Raw genomic sequence first — 26937 nt, 5'->3', positions numbered from 1 at the left:
GATAGAATTAAATGCAGAAATTTAAGTTATTCATTAAAGATAATAGTAACCATGAAAGGAAATAAGCATATTCGAATCACTTTATGAGGAGAAAGAAGGGTGGGAAAAGTTGGGGGACTCTAAGTATGCTAGTTGTTATCAATGGCATTGGAAAGTAAAAGATGCTTCTGACTAAGTCCAGACCATCAGGAATGCTTATTCTTTAGAGAGAAGGAATTAACAATCAAATAGATTGAAACAAAGTCCTGAGAGTTGCCTCTGGAAATTCAAAGTCTGTCCAGAAAGTATTCAGCCATGTAATATAAAAAATAGAGCCATTTATTGAAGAAGATACAAGATACAAGAAATGCTGTACATAGGACAATGACTCCACGGTCTCCTTCCAAATAGGCACCTTGGGACCTCACACAGTTCTCCCAATCACCATCAGCTGCCCCATGATATTATCTGCCTCATCAGCTGAATCTCATCAATGGTCTGAACTCTCTTCCCTTTCAAAGGTGATTTTAGTTTTTCAAAAAGCCAGAAGTTGCTGGGTGCCAAATCTGGGCTGTAGGGGGCCTGAGTCACCTGGGTAATTTGGTGCTTCATGAAAGAACTCTGCAAGAGACATGATGCATCAGTGGGCATGTTGTTGTGATGAAGGCGCCAAACACCAGTTGCCCATAGCTGTGGCCTTCTGAATCATCTGAATACTTTCCACAGAGGAATGTTTGTGCTTAATGCAAAATATGATGCAGACGTGTTGCTCTATTTGTTCAGTCATTTTGAATGCAAAAGCCATACAGCATACATGCTCACTCAACAGCATCTACCACCCCCACTGACTGGTACAGTGAAGTGGTAGTTGTTCCCACATGCACATTCCAGTCTGCTCTCCTTGGCTGCCAGGTTATGTCAATATCATGCAAACCATTCTCATTATATTAACAATGGCTTGACTTTTTTCTGACAGACCTTGTACAATTGGACCACCCACATGCACTATTTTATTGTAAAATCAAAGTAATTCTAACACATGGTTTAAAGCAGGATATGGGAAACTTTTTTTGTTAAAGTTTATAGTGAGTGAACTAACTTTATTATTTTTAAAAATATTTTATTTATTTATTTTTTAGAGATGGGAAGGGAGGGAGAAAGAGAGAGAGAAACATCAATGTGTGGTTGCCTCTCATGTGGCCCCCACTGGGGACCTGGCCCACATGTGCCCTGACTGGGAATCGAACCTGCGATGCTTTGGTTCGCAGCCCGAGCTCAATCCACTGAGCTACACTAGCCAGGGCTTTGGCAAACTTTTTTGGTAAAGGGCCACATAGTAAATATTTAACCCTTTGCAAGCCATATGACCTTGGTCAAAGATACTCAGTTGTGCTGCTGTAGTATAAAAGCAGCCATACACATTGTTTTCACCAGTAAGCATGGCTGTGTCCCACGAAAATTTGTTTACAAATGTAGATGATGGCCATAGTGTGCTGATTTCTTTTTTTTAAAAGAGATTTTATTTATTTATTTATTTTTAGAGAGGGAAGGGAGGGAGAAAGAGAGAGAGAAACATCAATGTGCAATTGCTGGGGGCCATGGCCTGCAACCCAGGCATGTGCCCTGATTGGGAATCGAACCTGTGATGCTTTGGTTAGCAGACCACGCTCAATCCACTGAGCTACACCAGCCAGGGCCCTGATTTCTTGTTTAAAAAGTCAAAGAGTGCTAAAAGACTTTGTCAAAAAGCAATGGTCTGTTGAGACCCTCCTACCCATCCTGCTTCTAAGAAGCTGCCACTCTAAACTTTTTAAATGTTTTTTTTTCTTTTTAGTATTTATCTCCACAATTCTAAATAATTTATGAATCAAGGGATACCAGTGTACTTTTATTTCAAAATATGAATTTATTACTATCTTTTGATTCATCAATTTTAGACAGTCTCTTTATGCTCTGTTAGGACAGTTAAAAAATGCAATTTTCTTACAACTTCTTCTCCTTTTCACTCTTGTTTGTTCAAAATTGTTATCGGAAGATTTGCTTAAATCTACATTCAGTGTTTTTGAAACCAGAAACGTTGGTGGTTGTGCTGCCTGTAACTACCAAAAGCAATATGTAGGGACAAGGATCGAATCTTTATGGACGCTTTATTCATATGCCAGCAATCTGAGGAGACAGTGGGTTATGTACCCTTAAAAAACCATCTGAACATTTCATTTCAAACTGACTCTTTCTAGAAGGAGAAGAAAAGGGTAGGTAAGGGGATTGGAATTCAGGGAAAAAGGTTAATCAGATAAAAGCTACAGTGTGGTGATTTTGTTAGCATCTCTTTATCTGCCGACTGGTGATTCCTTATCTGCACTTGGTCAGGGGATGTTTGTTCCCTGGAGCACAGTGGCTCAGATACCATCCTGATCACTTACAGTCTTCCTGGGCACACAAGTTGAATTGCTCGCCGGCCTCCTGGACTCAGGGTAGGTCCAGACATACATTCCGGTTTCTGGAACAATAGCTTTCCACCAGCACTAATCAGTAAACCTGTTAACTGTAACTTAAAGTTAATAGTTTTTAACTCTTGAGTTCCCCCCTCATTTTCACTGTTGTAACCATGCAGGTATTGCTTGCTCTTGAGTAACGATGCTTGCTTCCTGTCTTCTGCAAATTTTTGGTTCTCCTCGAGTTAATGACCTTTGTTTAGTTTTCTTTGACACTCATGCTTTCTCTTTTCTTTTCGTAACTGTTGTCTGAAATGACTCTCAGTACCATTTTCCATAAAGTTAAAATTGTCATAGAATCATCAATTTTGTATTTTCCCCTGATATTATGGAGCCCTGCAGGAGTGCTGATCCAATCTGGGATGATTGCTGCCTAACCTCCTGCATGGCTCTCATGTTAAAGCTGTTGCTATATTTTGGAAATTAATTTCCCATCTCTTTTGTGTTGGGTCTTCTGTTTCCTGGGTCCTCCATTTTGGTGGCACAGAGTTTTCTAATTGCCTGAGAGGAGTGGCTGAGGAAGGTTGGCTCTAAGCCTGGATGCTAGTTTTTCTGGGATTGGATGAGGGAACAGGGTGGCAATGTGTAGCATTAATTGTGCAGACCCCTATTTGCAGTCTATAGCCTTCTGTGTTCAGCCCTTTTCTGTACCTGATGTCTTGGAGTCTGGATCCTACTAAAGGTCAGTTTCTTTAGATACTATGTCTCTTGCCTCTTGATGGGGAGATAGTGGTTGGCAACTAGGAGTTTCTTCATTACTTAAATACATTTTCCGATAATTTTTAAATTATGTTTTATCAATTATGCTATTATAGTTGTCCCAATTTTCCTCTCTGTCTCCCCTCCACGCAGCCCCCCCCCCCCCCACTTCCTCAGGCAATCCCCCCACCATTGTTTATGTCCATGGGTCATGCATAGAAGTTCTTTGGCTACTCCATTCCCTATACTGTATTTTGTATCTTTGTGGCTATTCTGTCACTACCTATTTGTACTTCTTAATCCCCTCATCTCTTCACCCATTCCTCCACACTCCCCTCCCATATGGCAACCCTCAAAATGCTGTCTGAATCCATGATTCTGTCTCTATTCTTCTTATTTGCTTAGTTTTTTTAAATTCAATTATGGACAGGTATGTATTTATTACCATTTTATTGTCCACAGTTTCAATCTTCTTTTCTTAAATAAGTCCCTTTTACATTTCATATAATAATGGCTTGGTGATGATGAACTCATTTAGTTTTTTCTTGTCTGAGAAGCTCTTTATCTGCCCATCGGTTCTAAATGATATCTTTGCAGGGTAGAGCAATCTTGGCTGTAGATCTCTGCTTTTCATGACTTTGAATATTTGTTGCCAATCCCTTCTAGCCTGCACTGTTTGTTTTGAGAAATCAGCTGACAGTCCTATGGGGACACCCCTAGAGATAACTGTTTTTCTCTTGCTGCTTTTAAGATTCTCTCTTTAACCTTTGGCATTTTAATTATAAAGTGTCTTGGAGTAGGCCTCCTTGCATCCATCTTGTTTGGGGCTCTGTGCTTCTTGGACTTGCATGTCTATTTCATTCACCAAATTTGGGAAGTTTTCTTTCATTATTTTAATAGAATTCCAATTTCTTGCTCTTTCTCTTCTCCTTCTGGCACCTCTATGAGGCGAATGTTGGGACGTTTTAAGTTGTTTCAGAATCTGCTTATACTATGCTTGTTTTTTGAATTCTTTTTTCATCTTGTTGTTTTGCATGGCTGTATTTTGCTTCGTTATGTTCCAAATCATTGATATGATTCTCAGCTTTATTCGCTCTAGTGTTGTTTCTCTGTAAATTGTTCTTTATTTCAATTAGTGTATCCTTCATTTATGACTGGATCTTTTTTATGCTGTTCACATCCTCACTATGTTCCTTAAGCAACATTATAACCAGTGATTTGAACTGTGCATCTGATAGATTGCTTATCTCCGTTTAGTTTAGTTTTTCCTTTCTGTACTTTTGATTTGTTCTTTTATTTGGGCCATGTTTCTTTGTCTTCTTGTTTTGGCAGCCTCCCTATATTTGTTTCTATGTATTAGGTAGAGCTGCTTTAACTCCATGTTTTGGTAGTGTGGCCTCATGTAGTAAGTATCTTGTAGGATCCAGTGGCACAACCTCCCCTATCACCTAAGTTGGGTACTAGAGGTGTGCCCTTTGTGTGGGCTGAATACACCCTCTTCTTGTAGTTGAGTCTTGGTTGCTATTGACAGGTCAATGAGAGGGATTTACCAAAGCCAGTCAGTTGCAAAGATTGACCGTGACCACTGACCACCAACCTCACCCCACCTACTTCTGTTTTTCATGGGCCCTCTAATTTCCAGGTTTCCCAGGTGGACTGGTTTGTTTTTCATGCTAGTTGTCTCCATCTAAGGACACTTGGGTTTGACCTTCCTCCTCCCTGATATTTCATTACTTCTTTATCCATTTTCTGTCTTTCGTATTATGCTTTGAATTGCATATATCTCCCAGTTTCAGGAAGATAGAGTGTATGGTGTTGTATTTAGATTTCCTTGTTTGGGGATGGTTTCCAAGGAAGAAAGGATGGGATGGTATTCACAAGTATAACCATGGGTATATGTTAACTGATCATTCTTTTTTTTAAATCCTCACTCAAGCATATGTTTTATTGATTTTAGAGAGAGGAATGGGGGAGAGAGAGAGGGAAGGAGAGAGAGACATACAGACAGATATTGATGTGAGGCATTAACATAGGTTTGTTGCCTCTGGTATGCATGTCAACTAGGGATTGAACCTACAAACTAGGTATGTTCCCTGACCAGGAACCAAACTCACACCCCTTTGGTGTATGGGACAATGCTCCAACCAAATGAGTCACCAGCCTGGGCTTTCTATCTGCAACTTAAAAAAAAAAAAAAAGCACTAAATTAATGTTCTTGCAAAATAAAGAACAGATCTACAGTCATCAGTTTTTATATTATATTAATATGTATGTGTGATGGAATAGATGTATAAATATATATAAATTTATAGAAATGATATTATGATACACTCTCAGAAAACTTTTCTTCAACATTCTGATTATTTTTCTATAATCTTAGAAATATTTCTTCATAAGGTGAAGTTTGAGTCCTTTTCTTATTGTTGTTGCTTGCCTGCTCCAGAATTGGCATTTCTGCTTGGGGTTTTTTCCTCCTCTATATTTACAATTGAATAGTATAACAATGGTATAGTGATACCATAATTTTAGGCAAAACTACATAGATTTCATGGTCATCAGCATAGAGAGAAAGTGGGGAAGAGTGTTTCCTCCTGGTCAGAATTTTGACATAAGGAAAACTGGCCTCGCATTCTGACACTTCTCTTTCTGGATCTTTTGTGTACTTTTGTTGACTTTCTTATTTTTAAAGCCCAGGAGATCTCTTTGCCCTCTAAACTGTCAGTAAATCTCAGGTTTGAATAATTGCAGGACAGTAATAATAACGGGCACTGTTTATTGCACATCTGTGATAAAGATAAATTGTACCAGATGTTGGAATTACAGCAGTACACGAGTTAGAAAGAAATGGCTCTGCCATTGTAGAATTCAAGAGTGTGCTACCGAGAAAGAAAATATATTGAGGTGTACACCTGTGTGCCTACTATATATGTGCCTGTGTTTGAATATGTAATGCATTTCTCACAATTTGGTGAGGGTTGATGGCATTGTTCTCATGTAAAGGGTGGAGTTTGGGTTTCTAGCTAGTCTTACCTACTTTAATGCTCATACTTTCCCAGCTAAATAATTTCATTTTGAGGGGCAGAGTTAATCACCTTCTTTATGCTGTCCATGCCCAGTCACACCTGGAATGTCTTACTGCAGTAGTTTAAAAGGGAACACCTGAGATGCAAATAACATATAGACCTCTTCTTCTATATTTCTGGAAATATTTTTATTTAAACAAAAAGTTACTTTTTAATATGTTTAGTGATGTTGAAAAAGCAGTAGAATTTTAGCTGGTGGTATAAAAGTTTTACTTGGTGTGGGGCAAGGCATTCTTCCACAGGCTAGACAGGCAGTTGCTACCATTTGGTATCTTCTTGTCTATGCCATGCTTATTCAGCTGACCAGTGGGCTAGCTCTCCCACTTCAGTGGCCACGTAAGGGATAAGGAGCCTTTTTCTGAGCTTTGACTTTTTTTAAAGCTTTTTATTTTATTTTCCTTATTTATTTTTTAGGGAGGGAGAAAGAGAGAGAGAGAGAGAAACATCAATGTGCGGTTGCTGGGGGTCATGGCCTGCAACCCAGGCATGTACCCTGACTGGGAATCGAAACTATGATGCTTTGGTTCGCAGCCTGTGCTCAGTCCACTGACCTATGCCAGCCAGAGACTTTTTTTTTTTATAAATGATGCAAACGGACTTGCCCAAAGGCCCAGCCTTTTGTTAGGAGACCTGACTCCCATTCTCCAGACTGCCACTGACTTGCCTCCTCACATCTTTGCTCAAATGCCATCCTTTCAATAAAACCTGACCTAATACCCCATTTAAAAATATAAGCTCTCTGTGCTCCCCACCTTCCTCACCCTTTTCTATTTTCTCTCCCAAATCACTTACAACTTCCTAACATATCATTTCATTTAATAATTTACTTGGTTTGTTAATTTCTGCCTGGTTTCACTCCTTACTGAAAATGTAAGTTTTATTTTTGCAAGGATGGGGTTTTTCTCCTCCATTTTGTTCTTGGATGGTTGTAAAAATCCAATTTATACTTGTTGCAGAAGTGACAACAAGTGCCATTGGGTGCAATCCAGAGTGTTTCTACTTTCTTTCTACTGCCCTTGGCTTTATCAAAAGGTCTAGGTCACGTGGTTCAACCTTTTATTTTAGTGTTATGAGTTCCTTTCACTTTCTCCTTTATTATCCCTTTGTTTCTCCTCATCTTCAATCATATGACAAATTTATAGTGAATGCCAAAAGTAGTTTTAGGTGCTGGGGATATGAATGTGAAGAACACTTCTGTATCAAGGAACTCATGTTCTAGTCGGGGGAGAACAAGTCATAAAAATGAACAACCCTCCTCTTCTTGGTAGAGGTTGGAGGTGCGGTCAGATCCCTGTAACATAAGGAGGCAGAGGGAAAGGACTCCTGCCCCTTTAGTGTCATGTTTTCTATGCCCATGGTTTCCAGTCCACTGGCTCTGTCCTCAAGCATTGGCACATGGGTAAAAAAAGAATTGGCACATTGGCACATGGGTAACAAATAATTGAATAAAATAATGTAGTGTTTGATACAGGCAATGTGGAAGAGAATCAGCTTCAGACGGACAGTCAGGAAGGGATCTTTGAGCAGGGGATATGTGAGCTCGACCTTTTCTACCTGCTTTCCTGTGCTTCTGTGCTCCCTTTTGCTGTATCTATGATCCATCTGTATCCTCCAGAATGACTGCTCTGGAGAAACAAGCAGACAATGGTGTCCCAGTACTTCTGAAAATCACAGACAGATAATCCTTCACCATTCCTCTTACTGCTAGACTGAAAAGCCGTCTTGTAAACAGTGAGCAGGAATAAAGTTGATGAGGTCTTTATGTTTATTTTAGTTAACTGATTTTTATAAACACTGCCACCAGTATCTCTTGCGATGTAAGTTAAAATTCTCTTTTCTATGTCTTAATTTCCTCAGTGATGGAGCATAAACTTTGTGTTTGAATAAAGAGTTAGAGGTCATGGTAGTTACCTGTAGAATGCTTTAAACTTTCTTCATTCATTCATATATGCAAAGCTACACACACACTTGGCAGTATCTGTGAAGGGAGTCTTCGAAGTTACTTTAAAAAGATGCCAGCAACATAGCAGTATTTAATTGGCTGCGTTAAGTAATCTTGAGTTGTATTAATTTGCTTCTTATATTCTTATTAAAATCCATTTTGTAGCCAAATACTTTTTGGGGTTTTGTAATGAATAACTTATTTTAAAATTTCTAGCTTGTCCTTCCTTCTCATTGGGGATATGGCTGCTTCCATTCTTTGGTTGAAGTCTTTGTATTTCTTTGGAGCACAGAAGCTTCCAAAACCTTGGCATCCAGGTCTTTGGACTATGAAATTTCACTGAAAACAATGAATGAGAAACAGAATTTAAATTTGAAGCACTGTATTTCTGTGTTATTAAGTTAATAACAGTTTAATGTTTTAAAAGTCATACTGGGAATCTTTTGAAATAGATATATCAATTAAATGCATATGTAATTTTTATGAATTTCAGAAGTTAACATTTATTTTTTTCTGATAAAACTTTGGTTTTAAGATTACTTTTAAGATTAAAAGTATATTTTATCCTAAAGATTTATATATGACTTATACCTTTTTGCATTTAACTCACCCTTACATCCATAGGAAAAGGAAATGTACATGTTCTTGTGAAGAGTTAGATTGCGCTGAGATGACATAGGCTGTAGACTTGAAAATAATTAAAATTTATCCTTTATTTTTTTAAAGCTCTAATCTAGATATCTGAACCTTTTTTTCTCAATAAATTTAGGTTAATCCCAGAATGAAAAATTAACCTTTAAAGTTCTTTATATAGAGAAGACTCCTGAGATTATGGATACTTCACAAAGCTAAATGAAAAATGACATGGCCTTATTAACATTCTTTTTAATATCTGGTTTATTTAATAAATAAACTAGAAAGTAAGTGATAAGTAAACTGTAAAATAAAATGTATACTTTGATGATTAAATATATTTCCTCCTCCTTGAAAAGGAGAGAATAATTTTATCAAAACTTTGATTACGAGGTAAAATAGAAAATTTCTCCTGGAATTGTTGGTGCTGTTATATTGCAATTACTTTCATTTAGGATTACGTATCACAAAAAAACAACTACCTCCCTTGTGGCTTAATCTGTGTATATTCTTGTTTCCTCCCCTGTCAAACAGGACAGCTGGTATAGATGGTCTATGAAACAATGAGTTCCTACTAGTTTTTGAAGTTAAGAATTTACTGGTCAGGGTTCGAAAACACCAATTTTTTGGTGGTTGAGGGGAAGGGCGGTGGGGATGAGTTGTTTTAAAGTAAGAAATTAACCTATTTGTAAATAATGTAAGTAATATAAAGTTCTCAGTTTTTTTCCATTCCCAGAGTAATTCTTTTACCTTGGAAGACTTTAAAAAATTGTATATAAATTAGTGAATTTTTAGGTCACACAGCAAGACACTAGTATCGTCAGATGAATTAGGAAATTTAAAACACAGTGGTTTGCTTATCGACTTTCTGCTCAGAGATGCGCAGTAATTGTGGAACTATGCTGCACTACTGAAAACAGTATTCTTTTTTTAAAGATTTTATTTATTTATTTTTAGAGAGGGAAGGGAGGGAGAAAGGGAGAGAGGGAGAAATATCAATGTGTGGTTGCTGGGGGCCGTGGTCTGCAACCCAGGCATGTGCCCTGGCTGGGAATCAAACCTGCGATGCTTTGGTTCGCAGCCCATGCTCAATCCACTGTACTACGCCAGCCAGGGCTTTAAAACAGTATTCTTATGAGATAGAGATTCTTTTTCTTTCAAGAATGTTTTCTCATTGCCTTGATGTAAAGCCTGGAGGAGGTTTAAAGGTTCCAGGTGCTATAGGTTTGAGGGTTGGAAGGGTCTTCAGGATCATGTCATTTCTATTTCTCCTTACCCTACAGCATCCTTGAGATATGGCAATCTAGCTGTTGCTTAACTTCTTACGGGAATGGAGAACTCACTATTTCATCACAGAACCTAATATACTCTTAAAACCACTGTTTTTGAAAGATCTTTCTTATGTTGAGCTTCAATCTACTTCTTTATTGTTTATGTAACTTTCCAGGATAACAAGCACATCTTTCTTGTGCCTTTTCATTTGATGGGAGTCTCATGTGGTCATTTAAAACTTAGACAAATTCATCTATAAAAGCTCAGCCAAAGAAAAAGAGCGGGATAAGAATTTGAATACTGTATGGTGTGTATCTCAGGGGAAGCACAAAATGAGAGACTCTGCTACGGCTTTGTTGTCTCAGCTCCCATGTGCTTATGGCTGGAGCATGATTGGAAGGGTGTAAGATAAGCAGTTTTCACAGAACATGGTCTCCTACATGATCCAGATACTTTATCTGTACATAATTGAACAGACAATGATTTGCTGCAGTCCTGGTTGAAAACAAGGAGTGTCCGAGTTATTCAAAGGAGTTACGCTTCCAGTGTGGTGTCTCCCTGAGAGATTCCCAGGGATAATTTTAACAGTAAGAAATTTGGGCCTTACTAGGTAACATCAAGGGCTCAGTGTCCTATAAACTGTGGTTCTTCTTTTTTCCTTTTTTGTTCTCCAATGTAAGCAAACCTAAATTATGCCTTCTGATGAGTGAGCCAAATTTTATCTCCCGTATGAGTGCTCCTCAGTTTGTTAATAATCATCTCTTAAATTTTGAAAAAATACTCTAAGTGTGGCATGACCACTGTCGTATAGAATGAGATTATGACTTGTTCTATTCTGGGCACAGTACTTCTATTATCATAGCTTAAAGTGGTGGTGACATTTTTAGCAGACTGGTCACACTGTTGATTCACTTGAGCCTGTGGTCCATAGCCTCCACCATGGGTCTTAGAGGCTGTCAATAATGTGGTCAGTCAGCTCCATGTCCCGTTAGTGGGATCATCTGGCCTCCCCAGTTTTTGAGACTTCTACATCCCCTTTCTTTCTTTTGCATTAAGATTCCTTCCTATACTTCTAAAGAATTTTGTTCCAGATAGCTTTTTAGTGTTCTTTATTTTGTGTACCTGTCAAGATGTCATGTGTGAAGGGAACTATTAGGTATTAGAGTTTAAAAAAGAAATCACATTTTTAGAAGTAAAAGTTCTCCTCATTTTCATATAAACATTTTAAAAGTGTAACACACAGAAAAGTGCTCAAATGAGTGTAGCCAGTACACACATCAAGGAGTAGACTTACTCCAGAAGCTTTTGTGCCCCTTTTGACTCACTGTTCTTCCTCTCTCAAAGGGTAAGCAGTCTCCTGACTTCTAACGTTGTGAATTAATTCTGCTTGTTTCTGAGCTTATCTGCATGAGATCACACACAGTATGTGCTTTTTTTTGGTATTTGGTGCTTTTGATTAATGTTATGCATATATTCACTCATATTATTGCATAACGTTATATTGTAGTTTGTTCATTCGTGTTGATGTTTAGTATTCCACTGCAATATGTGTCCATTCTACTGGTGATGAATATTTGGTTTGTTTGCAGCTGTGTAGGTGTAAGGAATAAGCTTCTATGAATATTTTAGTGCCGGTCTTTGGTAATTGTATATACTTGTTTTTGTTGAATATATACTTGAGAGTAGGATGTTCCTGTTAGATACTACTAGTTTTCCAAAGTTATTGTACAAATATATGCTCCCATCATAGATACCTGAGAATTCTGGCTGCTCCAACGTCCCTGCAATCCTAACCCTAACCTTAGTTAATTCTAAGATCAACATCTTCACAATATTGAGCTTTGGTTTTCACAAAACAGATTTCAATCTATGAAACTCCTCTTGAATTTTTTCCAATTCTTTATAAGTTTTAATATAGAAGTTTTATATATTTTGTTAGACTCATCCCTAAATATTTTATTGTTGATGCCATCATAAATATTATTCTCAAAAATTTCATTTTTCTATTTGTTACTGGCTTGTCTTATTGACTGAGATACTTTTTACTGTGCATTGGTGGTGAATATTCTCAAGTGCTTGTATTTCATCTCCTGTGATGATCATCTAATTTTTATGCTTGTTTTTCCTCTCTTGGTTTGGTGAGTGACCTTGGTTGACTTTTGAATTTTAAACCATTCCTGCATTACTGGAATAAATTCTACTTGGTCATGGTGTATTATCCTTTGTATATATCACTGAATTAGATAAATCTAAGATTTTGCATGTGTATTGCATGTAGATTTTTGTTATTTTTATACTTTTTCTTGTCCGTGGAAAGTATTAATATTATGCTGTTCTCATAAGAAGAGATGGGAGAAATTTTCTCTTTTTTAGTTTCTAGAAGTATTTGTATGAGATAAACACTATATCTTTCTTAAACATTAGGAACATTTTAACTATGAAGTAATCAGTGCCTGGTATTTTTTTTTATTTATTTTATTTACCTTATTTTTTTTACTTTTTTAATTGAATTTATTGGGATGACATTGGTTAATAAAATTATATAGGTTTCAGATGTACACTTCTATAATACATTAACTGTACATTGTATTGTGTGTTTACCACCCCAAGTCCAGTCTCCTTCCATCAGCATTTATCCCCCTTACACCCTCTCTTATCATCCCCCTCCCCCTTTACCTCTGGTAATCACTGTGCACTGTACTGTTCTGTTTTCTTTCTGAATCCCTTCACCTATTTTATTGAGTCCCACAACACCCATCATTATTTATGATGGGTTATTATAGAGCATTATTTATTCATCATTATTTATCTTTCTCCAACTGGCTTATTTCACTTAGCATAATGCTCTCTAGGTCCATCCATGCTGTCTCAAAGGACAAGATTGTCTTCTTTTTTATGGCTGAGTAGTATTCCACCAGAGCCTGGTATTTTCTCTATGAGAAAGATTTTTATAAGTAATACATTCAATTTATTTAATTGTCATTTTGTACTATCATAGCTTCTATTTTTATTGTCATTTTAATCATTATTAAAAGATTTTACTTATTTATGTTTAGAGATGGGGGAAGGAGGGAAAAAGAGGGAGAAGAACATGTTTGATTGTCCCTCAGTCGCCTCTCACACATACCCCCCAACCAGCCAGCAGCCCAGGCATGTGCTCTGACCACACTTCCAACTGGGGGCCTTGCGCTTTGTGATGGTGCTCAACCAAGAGAGCCATGCCAGTCAGGGCTACTGCCAGTTTTGATAAGTTGTATTTTTCAAAGAATTTGTTTGTTTTATATAAATTGTCAGTTTCATAGCTTGGATGACCTGTAAGATCTTTGATGATATCTCTTGTTGTTTTCCTTCTTGATGCTGGAAATTTATTCATTTACTTTTGACCATTCCTATTAGGTATTTATCAATTTTATGAAACCTTTTATAGAACCAAGTTTGATATATTTGTTTTATATTTGTTTATTTCGTTGAATTTTGCTCTATGTTTTCTTTCTTCTGTCTGCATTTAGCTAGCTCTTCTTTTTCTAGCCCCTTGATTTTAGGTCTTCTTTTTTGCTAATATTTGCATAAATATACCATTAAGTACTGCTTTAGCTGCATCACAGAACTTTTGTTTTTAATTGTTTTTAAGTTAGAACTGTTTCTAATTTTTACATTTTTAATCTATAGATTATTCAAAATGTATTTCCTGATTTCCAAACAGCCAGATAATTTCTAGATACCTTTCTGTAGTTGATTCCACTGTGATCAGTTAACATAGTCTGAATAATTCTAGACTTCTAAAACTTGGTGTATATTTATTTCATGTGCACTTGTAAAGAAAGTATTTTCTAATCTTTTAGGGTGCAGTGTTTTGGGTATATGTATATAATATAAATAATTTAGGTTACTTTGTTAATTGTGTTGTTCAGATGATTTATGTCTCACTGACATTTTTTGTTTTCTATTTTTCTGTCATAAATTTGACACTGTGATTGTGAATTTTTCAAATTTGTTCATTTTGGCAGCATATATGTGTTGAAATTATACTATCAGGTATGTACAAATTTAGAATTAAAATTTTTTTTTCTGTTAGACCTTTTTTACCATCATGTGATGTCCTCCTTTACTTTTAGTAATATTTCTTAAGGTCTCTTTTACCTGATGTTAGATTATAGATTTTTAAAGCTAGAAGTAGAAATTTATAGTTCTGTTTTTGAACTCTCCAGGTATCACTTTCAATGCAGCATAAAACCTCTTGGTCCCTCCTAGTTTTCCTGAATTCTTTGGAAACGTACTTGGGTAAGGTGGTATCAGGTGGCAAACTTCTCAAGTTTGTTTTTGGTTGATCTGTTTCAGGAAGGTAGAGGCGTATTCTGTAGACCGGACTAGCTCATAATCAAGTCTATATTCATTTGTGCCTCTTCTGGCTTAATTCTTTCCTTTCACATGTCAGGGTTGCTCTGCTAGTCTTTGCTCTGGCACCACTTTCTGGAACTCCTTGTTTTCCCTCTGCTGTCTGTGCTTGGTGTTACTCCTGTGCCCTGCCTGCCCTAGTTTCCACACCGGCTCTGACCACTGTGTCTTTCCTGGGTGCATTCTGGGGCACCTGATTCTCTCCTGGTCTTGCACAGAGGGGAGAATGACTTCAAAGGATGATGATAGAAGTAGTTAGAATGTGCCTGCATATAAAACTTCATAATTCTCTACACAAGTTCTAATGACCCAACTTCTTCCTTTGCAGGAAAATCTTCTTTTCGTTGCTTACCAAAGATTTGATTTCATGATTTTGAGGATTTAAGTTTGGAACCTTCCCTCACTTGTGAAACACTAGACACACTTATGCAAAGACTTTACAGTTTTCCACTATTGTGCTTTTGTGTCCTCTACACTTTGACTCTCTGTGGTACATTGTGCAGAAGACCGTAGGTCCTTTAGGATCACTAATGATGAAGCAGTTGAGGCCAAGAGGAATGATTTGCCTGGATCCATATAATTAAGTAGTGATAAGAATGGATATGATCCCCTGACTTATCCTTAAAAATAATGGTTCTTTTTGTTAAGTTCTTTCATCTAAAATTTTTTTCTCTGTTAATAAGTGCACCTTTGTCTCTGCTGTTTATTAAACATCTGACCTTGAGTAGGTTAATTTACCTACCTTTGCCTTGCTTTCCTCACTTCTAAAATGGATTGGTAACCACTTCATGATAAATGTTTAATCATATAAAACATGCAGTACCTGTTATATGCCCTCGCCTATAGTAGGTAGTAAAACAAATTACATGCTATTATGATGATTATTGACAATAAAGATAATGATGGACATGTTAAAAATCTTATTTTCTGGCTATATTCCACCAAATTCACAGAGTTCAATGCTACAAGGAAAATTCTAGTTTTCCATTAACTTTCATTCTACAATTGTTCTTATTCCAGTGGTTAAGATTTTTCTCGTGAAAATACAAGCCACAAAAAAGCAGTTACATTATTGAGCACTGTGATTACAACCACTGATCAACACAGCCCTCCTCTGGACATTGGCTTCTCTTTGCAGAGACTTCCCCTTGTTCCGACCTTGCCACCATTGTAGGGTATTTCTGTCCTGTTGGACCACAGGCATTTTATTTAGAAACCTCCACATTTTCCCTCTTTTGATTATTGACATAATCTCAGTGCTCGTAGTCACAGCATTTTAGTGTCTGGCTTGCTAGTTCACTCCTCCAAGTATTGGAGATAGAAAATTGTTGTTCTTCAGAACTATGGCTAATATAAATTTTCTAAGTAATAGGGGCAAATTTCATGTCATCTACCTGCAGTGAAAAAACATCTGTTGCTGTTAACATCATGCCTCTTTGGAACAACTTTTACATTGATCATTAAAAGTACCCCATAATTGTCTTCTTCCCAGAATGCATATGTTTTAGTTTCCTGTATCAGTTCATCCTTGTTGACTGTTTTAAAACTCCAATAGTGTTTAAGTTAACCATGCATTATTTTAAAAACATTTTATTTATTTACTTTTTTTTAAAGATTTTATTTATTTATTTTTAGGGCGGGAAGGAAGGGGGGGAGAGAGAGAGAGAGAGAGACAGACAGACAGACAGACAGACATCAATGTGCGGTTGCTGGGGGTTATGGCCTGCAACTCAGGAAGGTACCCTGGCTGGGAATTGAACCTGGGACACTTTGGTTCCCAGCCCGCGCTCAATCCACTGAGCTACGCCAGCCAGGGCTAACCATGCATTATTTTAAAAAAACAGATAAGATACTATCAGAAGTAGACAAAACATAATGTATATTATGTGATTTTTCAATACTTTAATGATCCTAGGAGTGTGATAAGATTTATTTCATAGCACATGTTCTTGAGACATTTTCAAAATAATTTAAAAGTTATATGTGTTGGATATTTTTACAATCTAAAAGTAGATTAAGTGTCACAATCATGAAAAAATACAGTATATTTTTCCAAGTGATTAATTGTGTGAACCATGACATGTATGTGAACATCTTTTCATGTTTGATCAGTTTTATTCCTGATGGTAATAAAAGCAAGTAAATGAAATGCAAAATGTTGACTGCAAGGTAATGGTTGAAATTTTTACATGCATAAAGGAGTCAGAGTGAATTTATGGTCTTGTGGTAGCTGTTGGCTGTTAATGCTCTATGCATATTTTTATAGTGATCTATCTCACCATGGCCAAAATACCATGGGGGCAAAAAGCACAGTTGGTGTGTACTGTGCTTGTTCATTTACCTCTATTGGATGTGTAAAATATTAACTGAGGCTCCTCTCATATAGCTTCTGTTTTTGTGCAGGATTAGACATGTGATCACAATTAGCCATTCCTTCTTTGACATAAATGATATGCAATATCAATATGGAATGGGGCAAGTTAAAATTGCACAGTCTTTTTTATATTCTGTCAACATGTATTTCATTTAAAAACTTTTTTAGGGGGTGCTGCATATGTGATTCCAAAATATAACAAATTACTTTGATCCCTTTCCTTAATTCTGTAAAACCTTTAACTTCTGTACTCTTTTGAATCAAGGGGAAAAAATGTCTTAGTTTCAACTCCCGTGCTTCATTTTCCAGAACACTTAGATCCCACCAGTTCGTGGGAGGGAGAGAGGCTGTGTGACTTGATAACCCCACCTGCTGCTGCTTGTCTGCTGCACCTTTTGCCCCCGATCAGATCCTCTCCCTTGCTGTTCCTTGATTTCCGTATTTTCAATCAGCCTTTGGTTTTCTTCTCTCTGCTCCTACCTCTAGACAGGAAGATGTATATTATAAATTGTACTGTTGTTTTTGAGGGGTAATTGTTTACTTTAGTCTTAGTTGATAACATCTGCTTCTACAAACTGAACCTGAGAAAAAAGTAGACAACTTAATAAATGCCAACTTTTAAGTAATTAAATATAAGAAAGCAAACTTTTTAGAATACATCATCTATTATAAACATGTTTAAAATCAACGGATTTTTATCTATAGTGCTGTAATATATCAAAAACTAACTCAACAGAAGTTAATAGAAATTAATTAAATTGAGCTCCTTTTGTAGGAAGGCTCTTTTTACCAGGGTAATGTAATGCTCCATAGATTTAAGCCAGAAGTCCTGGGTAGGTTTGGAAAAGTGTGTTGCTTGTGGCATGGCTGTAGCAAAAAGATTGAGATCTGAAAGATTACTGGGGGAATTATTTCTTGCTCTCTTTTCTGCATAGTCTTGTGGCCTTTGTATACCCCAGTATTCTTCCTATTTAGAACCCCAGTATTCTCCCTATTTAGAACCTAGTCTATTATCATTAGCTCACCTTTCATAGTACAATGACCTTGAGTTGGTAAAGATCTCTGATTAAAGATTCTGATTGAGGGGTATCTTATGCTTTTCTTACCTGGTTGTATAATCATTGCTCACATCCTTGTAGACTGTATCTGGGCAAAAGAATCAGGCAAAATTTCTTAATAAATCATTAATGTTTCCACTTAAAAGCCTAGTATTAGAAGCAGAAAGAATTCCTTTCATTGTGCTTGGAATATCTCTTAAGATACTCTATAGAAAACTTAATTTTGAAATGTCAGAAGCTTAGCTAAGGAGAATTCCTTTGAATTTTTAAAGCCCATTACTTTATCAAGTCCGATTACTGAAAAGCTATGTATTTGGGCCACATTTCAGTAGCCTTTTGCATAGATGCTTTACAAGAATTATTATTTAATGGTCTGCACTTGACTTACTATTTAATAGTACAGGACAGTTAAAGGGGAGGCTGTGTGACAACCTCCTCTTGTTTCTATTCGTTTTTGTAGAATTGCACTTGAATTCCATGGGTAATGTTAGTTCTTAATACTTTATAAAGATTTATGTAGTAAAGGTTGAGAGCTTTATCCTAGAATTTCCATTTCTTTTCACAAACTGGTATCCTTTTATTGGAAACTAAGTGATTTATAGCTCAAAAGTTTCCCAGTTGGAGAGGCTTTCTAAGAATCACAGAACCAAATTGATTATAGCTTTGCTCTTCTGGTAAAAAATTTACTAATTTTTTTCATGGGTTCATGTTCTTGTCTCGTTAGTATAATGCTTCACCCTCATACCTTTCCTAGAAATGGGAAGTGCATAAGTAACTGAATGAGCTACATTGTTTAATTCTAAGCTGTAGTATCAGTATAGCTAGCCATATATCAAGTTGAGAAAACAGTTCCTTCCTTAAGCCTTACACCCCTAAGCAGTTGTTTTTAAAACAATACTTGGAAGTCTCCTAAATCAGTACCCCAGCTGAGTGAATCCCCACTTCAACTCTGACACAGTTTGAGTTGCTGTTGCGCTACAGCAGAGGGAACCCAGGGGAGACCTTCCTCCCGGTCTCACTGCAAGTCTCAGAGCTGAGGACCCGCAGAGCACGTGGTGCTCCAAGTGGGCACAGGGTCGGTGGTCGCCCCACGTCATTCGTGCATTCCAAAGTGATTGCTACTGCCATCCCAGATTTCTGCCTTTTGATTTTTTTCCTCTGCAGCTTTGGGATCTCAGTTGAACTTCCAATCCTCAGCTTCAGAAAGTACCCTCAAGCAGATCTTTCTTTTCCAGAGTACTCTTGGGATTACCTAAATTGTAGCTTATAAAAAAATTCTCGATGAAATGTATATATATTCTTTGATTTACTTATTCACATCAAACAGGATAAAATGCTGAATATTTATTGAAGTAAATAGCTAACTTTTGATTTTGGCATTTAAACATTTTATTATTACTAGAGCATATTTTTAATGAGCCAGTTCATTTCTTTTAAATTAAGACATGTATTACTTTTTTGAAAAGCTTGAGTCATGAAACTTGTTGATGGTTCTACAGGATCCTGGCTACTGGGTGAAGATCCACCACTTAGAATACACAGATGGAGGAATTCTGGATCCAGATGATATCTTGGCAGATGTTGTGGAAGACAAAGATAAGGTAGATGACTGTGAAAATACTCCTCTCTGTTTTCCTCTGTAGACCTATGTGTTTTTCCAGGGATTGAGATCCTTAACAAACTCATGTGTCAGTTATTATTAAAAGATACCATCTGTTCAGGTTTCACCTGGATAGCTCATAAATCAAAGTTCTCCATTAGGTGTTTGGAGAAACTTTGTCAAAGCTTGGGAGCCTGTTCAGGGTAGCCTAATTAGCAGGCACTTCATTCCCAAGAGTTCCTGATATGTCTCAGTAAATTAGTGTCAGGCTCTGAGGCTGTCGGAGTTCTTTCTCACTGTCATCGATGTCTCTGGAGTTTACTCTTGGCCCTTGCTAAATACTCAACTTATGCCTGAGATTTGAACATGTTTCAAAGTAGAGAATAAAATGGGGAGGAAAGCCTTGTAATGAACTGTGGTGAAGACACAAAAGTAATTACCCACAAGTACTTACTTACTTAAGGTAATTACTTAAAGTAATTGCCCACAACTATCTTTGCGATAGTTTTGTTTTCATTGGTAAAGTAAAACACTGAATTGAGTATTCCAAGAAAAAGTTTGAACATGTTTTGCCACCTACTTGGGAATAATCCCATTGAAAATATCTTGTTTTAATGGAATTTTTTCCTCTGATGCCAAAATAAAAAAGGTATAAAGTGTTCATTTGCAATAAACTGGATTATTGATGTTGGGGTATTGTTTATTACTACTTCTGTGCTAGGCGCCTCTTAACAATGGTTAATGTGTCCTTGAGAATCGAACTACAGCTGTCCCTGGGAGATCACTGCATCAGAGTTCCTACTGTGCACCCTTCGTGCCGTGTGCACCAGGCCAATTTATATCTATAAACACGTTTCTCTGCATTGTTTTTTGCAGTATCAGGTATGGGTGCATGGGTACGTGTGTGTTAACCAGCTGGACTGGAATGCAAATTAGTGATTTATTGAACTTAGGTAAAATTTACATCTTTTTCATAAGATCTTTTTGGGCTTTTCTAATTTAATTAGTCTTTGCAGACATCCTGCCCACTTATTTGCCCTGTTTCCTGTTGGGACTTGATCCTGGTTTGGTTTGCCTTGCATTGCAATTAGCCACTTTATAAGGGACTTGTCACCCTAAATAGATTGTAAGCTCCTAGAGGACATGAACCAGGATATTTTTATTTCTATTATGTTCCTTGTGTTAATAACATCTGGTACAATGTCTTATCCAAACTCAAGTCTCAAAGAACACTTACTGAATTAATGAGTGAAAAAGAAGGCTTTATTCCCTACAATTGACTCTGTCTTTACATGGTTTGAATGCATACTTCTTTTTTGTTGTTTTTGTTGTTTGGTCTCACAGTGAATAATAACATATTGATTGTGTTCATAACTTTAAAGGAGGACTTTGACTTCTGTATATCACTATTTTACTTTCGGCTGCTTCTCCACAGCCATCTTCATCCTTTGAAATAGGTTAGGTACTTGGGTTGTTAATAAAGAAGTTCTTCCTTTCTCAAGTTTCACCGATGTCCAGTGTATTAACACGAAAAGCCAAAAAGTGGCAAGTTTAAGAAGAGCTGAAGAAAATGTCTCACCTTAGCTCATCCAAGATCTTGTTACAAGGTTGTTTCCATGAACAGTGCCCAGAGAAATAATTTGTTCTATAGAGCTCTTCCTTTTAGAGAATTCTTTTTAATTACCTTAGATTCAGAAACAGCATTATTGCATGTAATGTCCATTTTAAAGGAACTTCACTGTCACTACGAGATAAGGTGGAAGGGTGAGATAATTAGTTAAAATGCTAGCAAAGGGTTAGTGCTGTTTGGGTTGACATTTAGCCATTCCTGTAATGTACTTTTCTCTTCTCCATGAAGCCTAACTTGTATTGTTCTGCAGAGTTCACGGGAATTTATACTTTTGATATTGCCAGAAAATATTGTACTCCTATCTCTTTTTAAAAATAATTTAAGCAACCAAGAGAGCATCACTGATTGTTTTTCCTTACATCCTCTCCGCAGACTTCAGATTTTCTCATAGTGCATATGTCTAGTGTGGAAAGAAGGTTTTGCCAGGCTTTATTCTGCCTTACTTTTTCTCATTTTAGATTAAGCAGTAACTATAAATGATCCTTCTGGATGTTTAATGACATACGAAATTCACCCAAGAGCCTTTGAGACATTGAGCTTAGATAAAATTACAACTCACCTGTTTTCAAATTGGCTATTTAATAATCTATTGCATTTAGAATATAGATGGAAAGCCCCTAGCAACCTTGATGGATGCACATAATCCTGGTGCCAAAGCCCACACACCTCAACTCTTAGAGAAGACTCACTACATGTAAGAAATTTTAATTAGGAACTTTGATAGCTTAGCTGCAAAGGATGAAACAGGAAAAGCAGAAACTTAGAGAGTACTCTAGTCTGAGGTCATTTATCGCCATAGAGTACACTTCTGTAAAGGCTAAAATTATAGGTTAAATAGTATTTTACTTAAAATCTGACATGGGGTTAATATAGTTTAGTCAGTTTTCTAAATAAAAGCAATGACTTTCTGAACTTTTGGCACCAGAAATAGTTTGTCTTTGGTCTTACCGCTCTCATTCCTTTGGCTGGAGCAGCTTTGGAATTTTGTATCTTATGATAAATAATAGTTGTATAAGATTTGTGATGACACTTAATAATTATCCAGTTGGGACAGTCATTCTCAGAATTCTTCAGTTTTATATATCAGTCTGGTGATTCAAGTTCTCCGGGATAAATATCTAAGAACTTACAGCTTTTCACTAATGTCTCTTCTCCAGCTGCCCAAGGCTACTGCTTTATTTCACCTAATAACAACTACTTAATATTTTATTGAGCACTAACAGTAGCCCAGAATGTCTTTGCACTTACATATTCTATTTTAGAGCAACCCTGTGGGCAGGAACCATATATTACCCCTATTTTTAATTTCTGAGAATAGCCACAGAAGCTGTAGGTGACTTGCTGAAGACCACACAGGTATAGTAATCGGCAGAATCAGACTCTGGAGCCTGGAGTTTATATTTCAACACTCTGTGTGGTTCTTCTTCAATGTGCCAAACAGTGTGTTGGGTGTTTATACCTGTAATTTCTAATTATGAAAATTCATCAATCATAAGTAATCAAGATTTGTTTTTATACAGTTACATGATTGTTGAGGAAAGATAACAGAACTATGGAATATAACAAAATTAATTCAGAATTAGTGTGTCATGCATATATAGTTGGCTTCAACTGTCTTTGCCTGAAGCCTGCATCTAATTTCCTGTAAATGCCTGCCAGTTTTACCTCTGTTGCTTTCTCTTGCACCCCCCTTTGCAGGTCTCAGATTACTCAGTTCAGGTACAGTTTAATTCCGAGTGGACTTTATATAGACTACATTTGTTGGAGAAATGACACAAATAAATAAATGCTATATTCCAGTAGGTACTTTTCAGATAGATTGCAGAATGTGCACAAATTATGCACTGTGCTGTCTGCAGGGGGCAGAATAATAGCCCCCAAAGACATCGACATGCTAATCCCCAGAATTTGTGGCAAAAGGGTCCCTGCAAAAGTGATTAAGGGCCTTAAAATGGAGAGGTTATTCTGGATTATTTGGGTGAGCCCAGTGTAATCACAAGGGTCCTTATAAATGAAAGAGAAAGGCAGGAGATTTCATATTAGAGAGATACAGTGTGAGAAAAATTGGACTGTCCAGTGCTGGCTTTGAAAATGTAGGCAAAGAATGCAGTCAGCTCCTGGAAGCTGGAAAAAAGCAAGGGAATGAATTCTCCCATAGAGTCACTAGAATGAACTCAGTGCTGCTGACCCCTTGATGTCAGACCACTGAGAATCATTTCAGACTTCTCCAGAACTGTAAGTTAAATTTGTGTTGTTTGAAGGCACTGTATTTGTGGTGATTTATCATAGCAGCAATAGGATACTTATACACTGTTCCTTATCCAATTTTAAAGTTTTAAAGTGATAATGGCTTTCTCAGGTTTCATACTCTTTGGGCTTTTTAGATCTTGTAGGACAGGGAATACATCTGCAGATTATTTGATTGCTTTGTGTGTTCCTTCCAAAGTCTATCACAAATTGATTCTCAGCCCGTTGGGTGAGCCCTCACTCTTTGGGACTTCAATGTTATGCTGTTTTCTTCCATTGTGTAGAAGTCATTTCGGTGCCATCCCCAAGAGCCAGTGACATCCCTTTATCAGTTTGTCACTGCAATATGTTACAGCTCTAAGAAGTCTAAAGATTAATGCTTAACAAGCCACTGCAAAGTTTATTGTTCGCTAATTGCTAATTTCTGACTGTGAGAACATTTGAATGTTGAACTTTTTCAATGATTGTTTTCCTTGTGAATTGTCATTATATTATTTTGACTTGGTTGTAGAAGACAATTGCAATATAATACCGAAATACTAGAGTCTAAAACTTGTATTATATAAATTGGATTACTGCCATGGTTTTACTGAATATACAAAAGGAAAACTATATTATGTGGGAAAGTATACTGGGAGAATGTCTCTATTTTTCACAAAGTTTTGACTGTTATCAGAGTTTATTTTGGAGAGATGCCAAAACCTCCTGGACTCCAGCTAGGGTAGATTGGCCTTGGAAGGGTGAGCTGGCTTCCTGGGTCATATGTGACACCCGGTACCCAGGTATTAAGGTTTCAGCTCCACTTTATTCCTCCTTAGTTATGTGTCCGTGGGCAAGTTTCTTCGTTTCTATTAGCCTGAAGTTTCCCATTTGTAAAATGGATAGAATGTTAGTTTTTATCTTATAGGGGTAGTGTAAGAAAACTACCTTAAGTTTTAAGTACAGTATGGTACATAGTAAGTGCTCAAATGTTAGCTGTTATATTAATAATATTATGGTGGTGTTATTAGTGTATTTTTTCCTGTGTTTTTATTTTTTCCTGTGTTTTTATTTAACCGTTAATGTTTTAAATTTAAGTATTAAAACATCAAACTATTTTACAGCACAGTCTTTTAAAAAATCTTCATTAAATTTATTAAATTGTTTTAATAGTTTTATGGGAGGATTCTTTATTATTATGATAAAATGTTTGGATTTGTATATTACTAACAGATCAAAATGCCAATATGATATGGAATTAACATTAGAATAAGAATACCTTCATCAGAATATAGTGTTTGGTAATATAAGAAGCATTCATAGATGGCATGTGGTTTTGAAGCGGAGGCTGGTTTGCACATTGAATGAACTATGACCTAAAACCAGACACCATCCTTAAGTCCAAGTTGCTTTCCGAGCACACTCTGTTGCCCTCTAGTGGAGTCCACAGTTACCTAGAAACCAGCTCACAGGCGATACTCCCTGAATGTGATGGTGTATTTGGTTCTATTTCATTCTAAATTAATTTTCACTATATTTTTAGTAAAACCCACAGACTCAGTCATGGACAGTAAAATCATACTTTATATTTCAACTGGTAGTTTTCATGTCTTCATGGTCACCAACTCTACTGATATTTACCTATACTTTTGTGAGTTTTTTTAAGAAGGTCTAAAGCTAAATCTTTGCATTTATAAAACCCCTTCTTTTGGTTCAGACTTCTCATCTTGCTATTCACTAGTTGAAAGGTTAATGGCTAGTTGTGATGAAGTAGGTACTGTAATACTTTCAGTATGGAGTTGAACAAAGTATGAGATATATTGTGTTTTTCTGAGGACAGGGTATGCTAAATTAAGTAGGATTCCATAACAAAAAAAGGGGGGAGGGTTCTGAATTAATTACTTAATTTTTGAGTTCTCATTTTATCAGTAAGACTCCTATTTCAAGGGGAAACCCGTATTTTAAACACTTGATTTTTAACAAATAAGAATATGGGGTTTTAGGTTTTTTCTCCTAAAGTTTTTTCTTTGGTTTATAGGTATTGAAGTGTTGAAATGATATTTGAGGCAAAGTGTGCTAAATGTTTCAGAAATAAATGTAGAAGCCAGTAAAGAACAAAGATATTACCTTGGCCAAAAAATTTCATCTCGAACTTTAAAAAACCATTCTGTGCTTTTAGCATTACACAGTTATAGAATCATAGATCCAGAGAGACCTCAGCCATCATGTGGCCTAATCCCATAGTCTTGCAAGAGAAATATCTGAACCAAGAAGAGCTTAAAGGGCACCATACTTCCAGCTGATGTCTTTCCTGAGTCCATTTCTGCATTTCTTCCCTAGAAGGCTGGTACCATCTGGTGCAGATGAAAACTACTCAGTGTCCTCCCTCCAAGTTGGCTTCCTATATTTGACTTCATTTCTTGTTTAAAATATTTCTTGTTGTTGTATTTTATTTTATTTTATTTTTATTGTTGTTCAAGTACTGTTGTCTCCATTTTCCCTCCAGCACTCTACCCACCTCACCCACCCCCACCTCCCACCATGAGTCCTAACGTCCCCATTGGCTTTGACCATGTGTCCTTTATACATGTTCCTTTGATGACCTTATTTCTATAGATAAGAATGTCATCTCGTAGTCTTCTAAGGTTCAACATGCACTTGTTTTTAAAATTTAGTTATGTAATAAACCATTCTTCTTTAACCTCCCTCATGTGTCCATTCCCCTCATTGTATCTCTACAGCTATCAAATTAAAACCCATAAAATCTAAGGTAGGGTTACTTAATTGGTAAGGAATTGGTGGGCTTCCCTTTAGCTCCCTTCTTGCCCGCCACGTGTTCTATGGCGTGAGTGCAAGCAGAGGGGCTGAGAGTTTGGATTCTCCACAGCAAAGGCAGTTCATTTCTTGGCTCTGCTATGTGTGTGTCCTTAGTTCCCTCATGGACAATTGGAACTAAAAATAGTACCAGCTTTATAAGTTAATGCATGTAAAGTGTTCAGGAGGGTATCTAGCCTATAGTAAGTCAGCAGTGTGTGTTAAGTGCAATTAACATACTACTGTTGTTAATATAGATTACCTTCTCCCTAAAGTGACGCTTAAGTCACACCCTTTTTTTATCCAGTGTGTACTGAATCAAGTCCAAACCTCTTATCTATACATTATATTCAGAGGCCCAAATTATCTTTCTCAAACTCAAACTCCCAGAATGCCCCCAAATTATCTTTCTCAAACTCAAACCTCAGTAGTAATAAAACTACTATCTGACTGTTCTCTAATGTACTATGTGCTTTCTTGCTCCATAGCTTTCTTAATGTTTCACTCGTCTAGCGTGTCCCTATTCCTTCTCCCTGCCTACCCAAGATGCATTCTATATATTACAGTGTGTAAACCTCACGAAGAGAGGGCCTTTGTTTTCTTCACTGCTGTGTCGTGGTGTCTGCAGCAGCGCTTTATAACTGTTCAGATAGTTGTAGAGTGGAGTTGAATGCATGGATGAATATGTGTGTGTATATTTTCAGGTTTGAATAAGCCATTTAACCACACTAAACTCC

General features: G+C 36.8%; 1 protein-coding gene and 1 non-coding gene across 2 annotated transcripts in view; both read left to right on the top strand.

Annotated features, from left to right (window-relative positions):
• The window catches only part of PARD3B (par-3 family cell polarity regulator beta), a 972625-nt gene that overhangs the window by 120247 nt on the left and 825441 nt on the right, over nt 1-26937 (top strand). Inside the window, exon 2 of the mRNA XM_028510082.2 lies at nt 19430-19531. Within this exon, the coding sequence (XP_028365883.1) occupies nt 19430-19531 (102 nt within the window). The remainder of the gene's footprint in view (nt 1-19429; nt 19532-26937) is intronic.
• On the top strand, nt 7508-7655 carry LOC114495829. Its single transcript, XR_003684494.1, has one exon. It is a non-coding gene; the product is annotated as a small nucleolar RNA SNORA57 (small nucleolar RNA).

This window comes from Phyllostomus discolor, chromosome 4 (genome assembly GCF_004126475.2).
Source record: "Phyllostomus discolor isolate MPI-MPIP mPhyDis1 chromosome 4, mPhyDis1.pri.v3, whole genome shotgun sequence".
Classification (NCBI taxonomy): domain Eukaryota; kingdom Metazoa; phylum Chordata; class Mammalia; order Chiroptera; family Phyllostomidae; genus Phyllostomus; species Phyllostomus discolor.
This window is presented reverse-complemented; position numbering and strand designations above follow the sequence as displayed.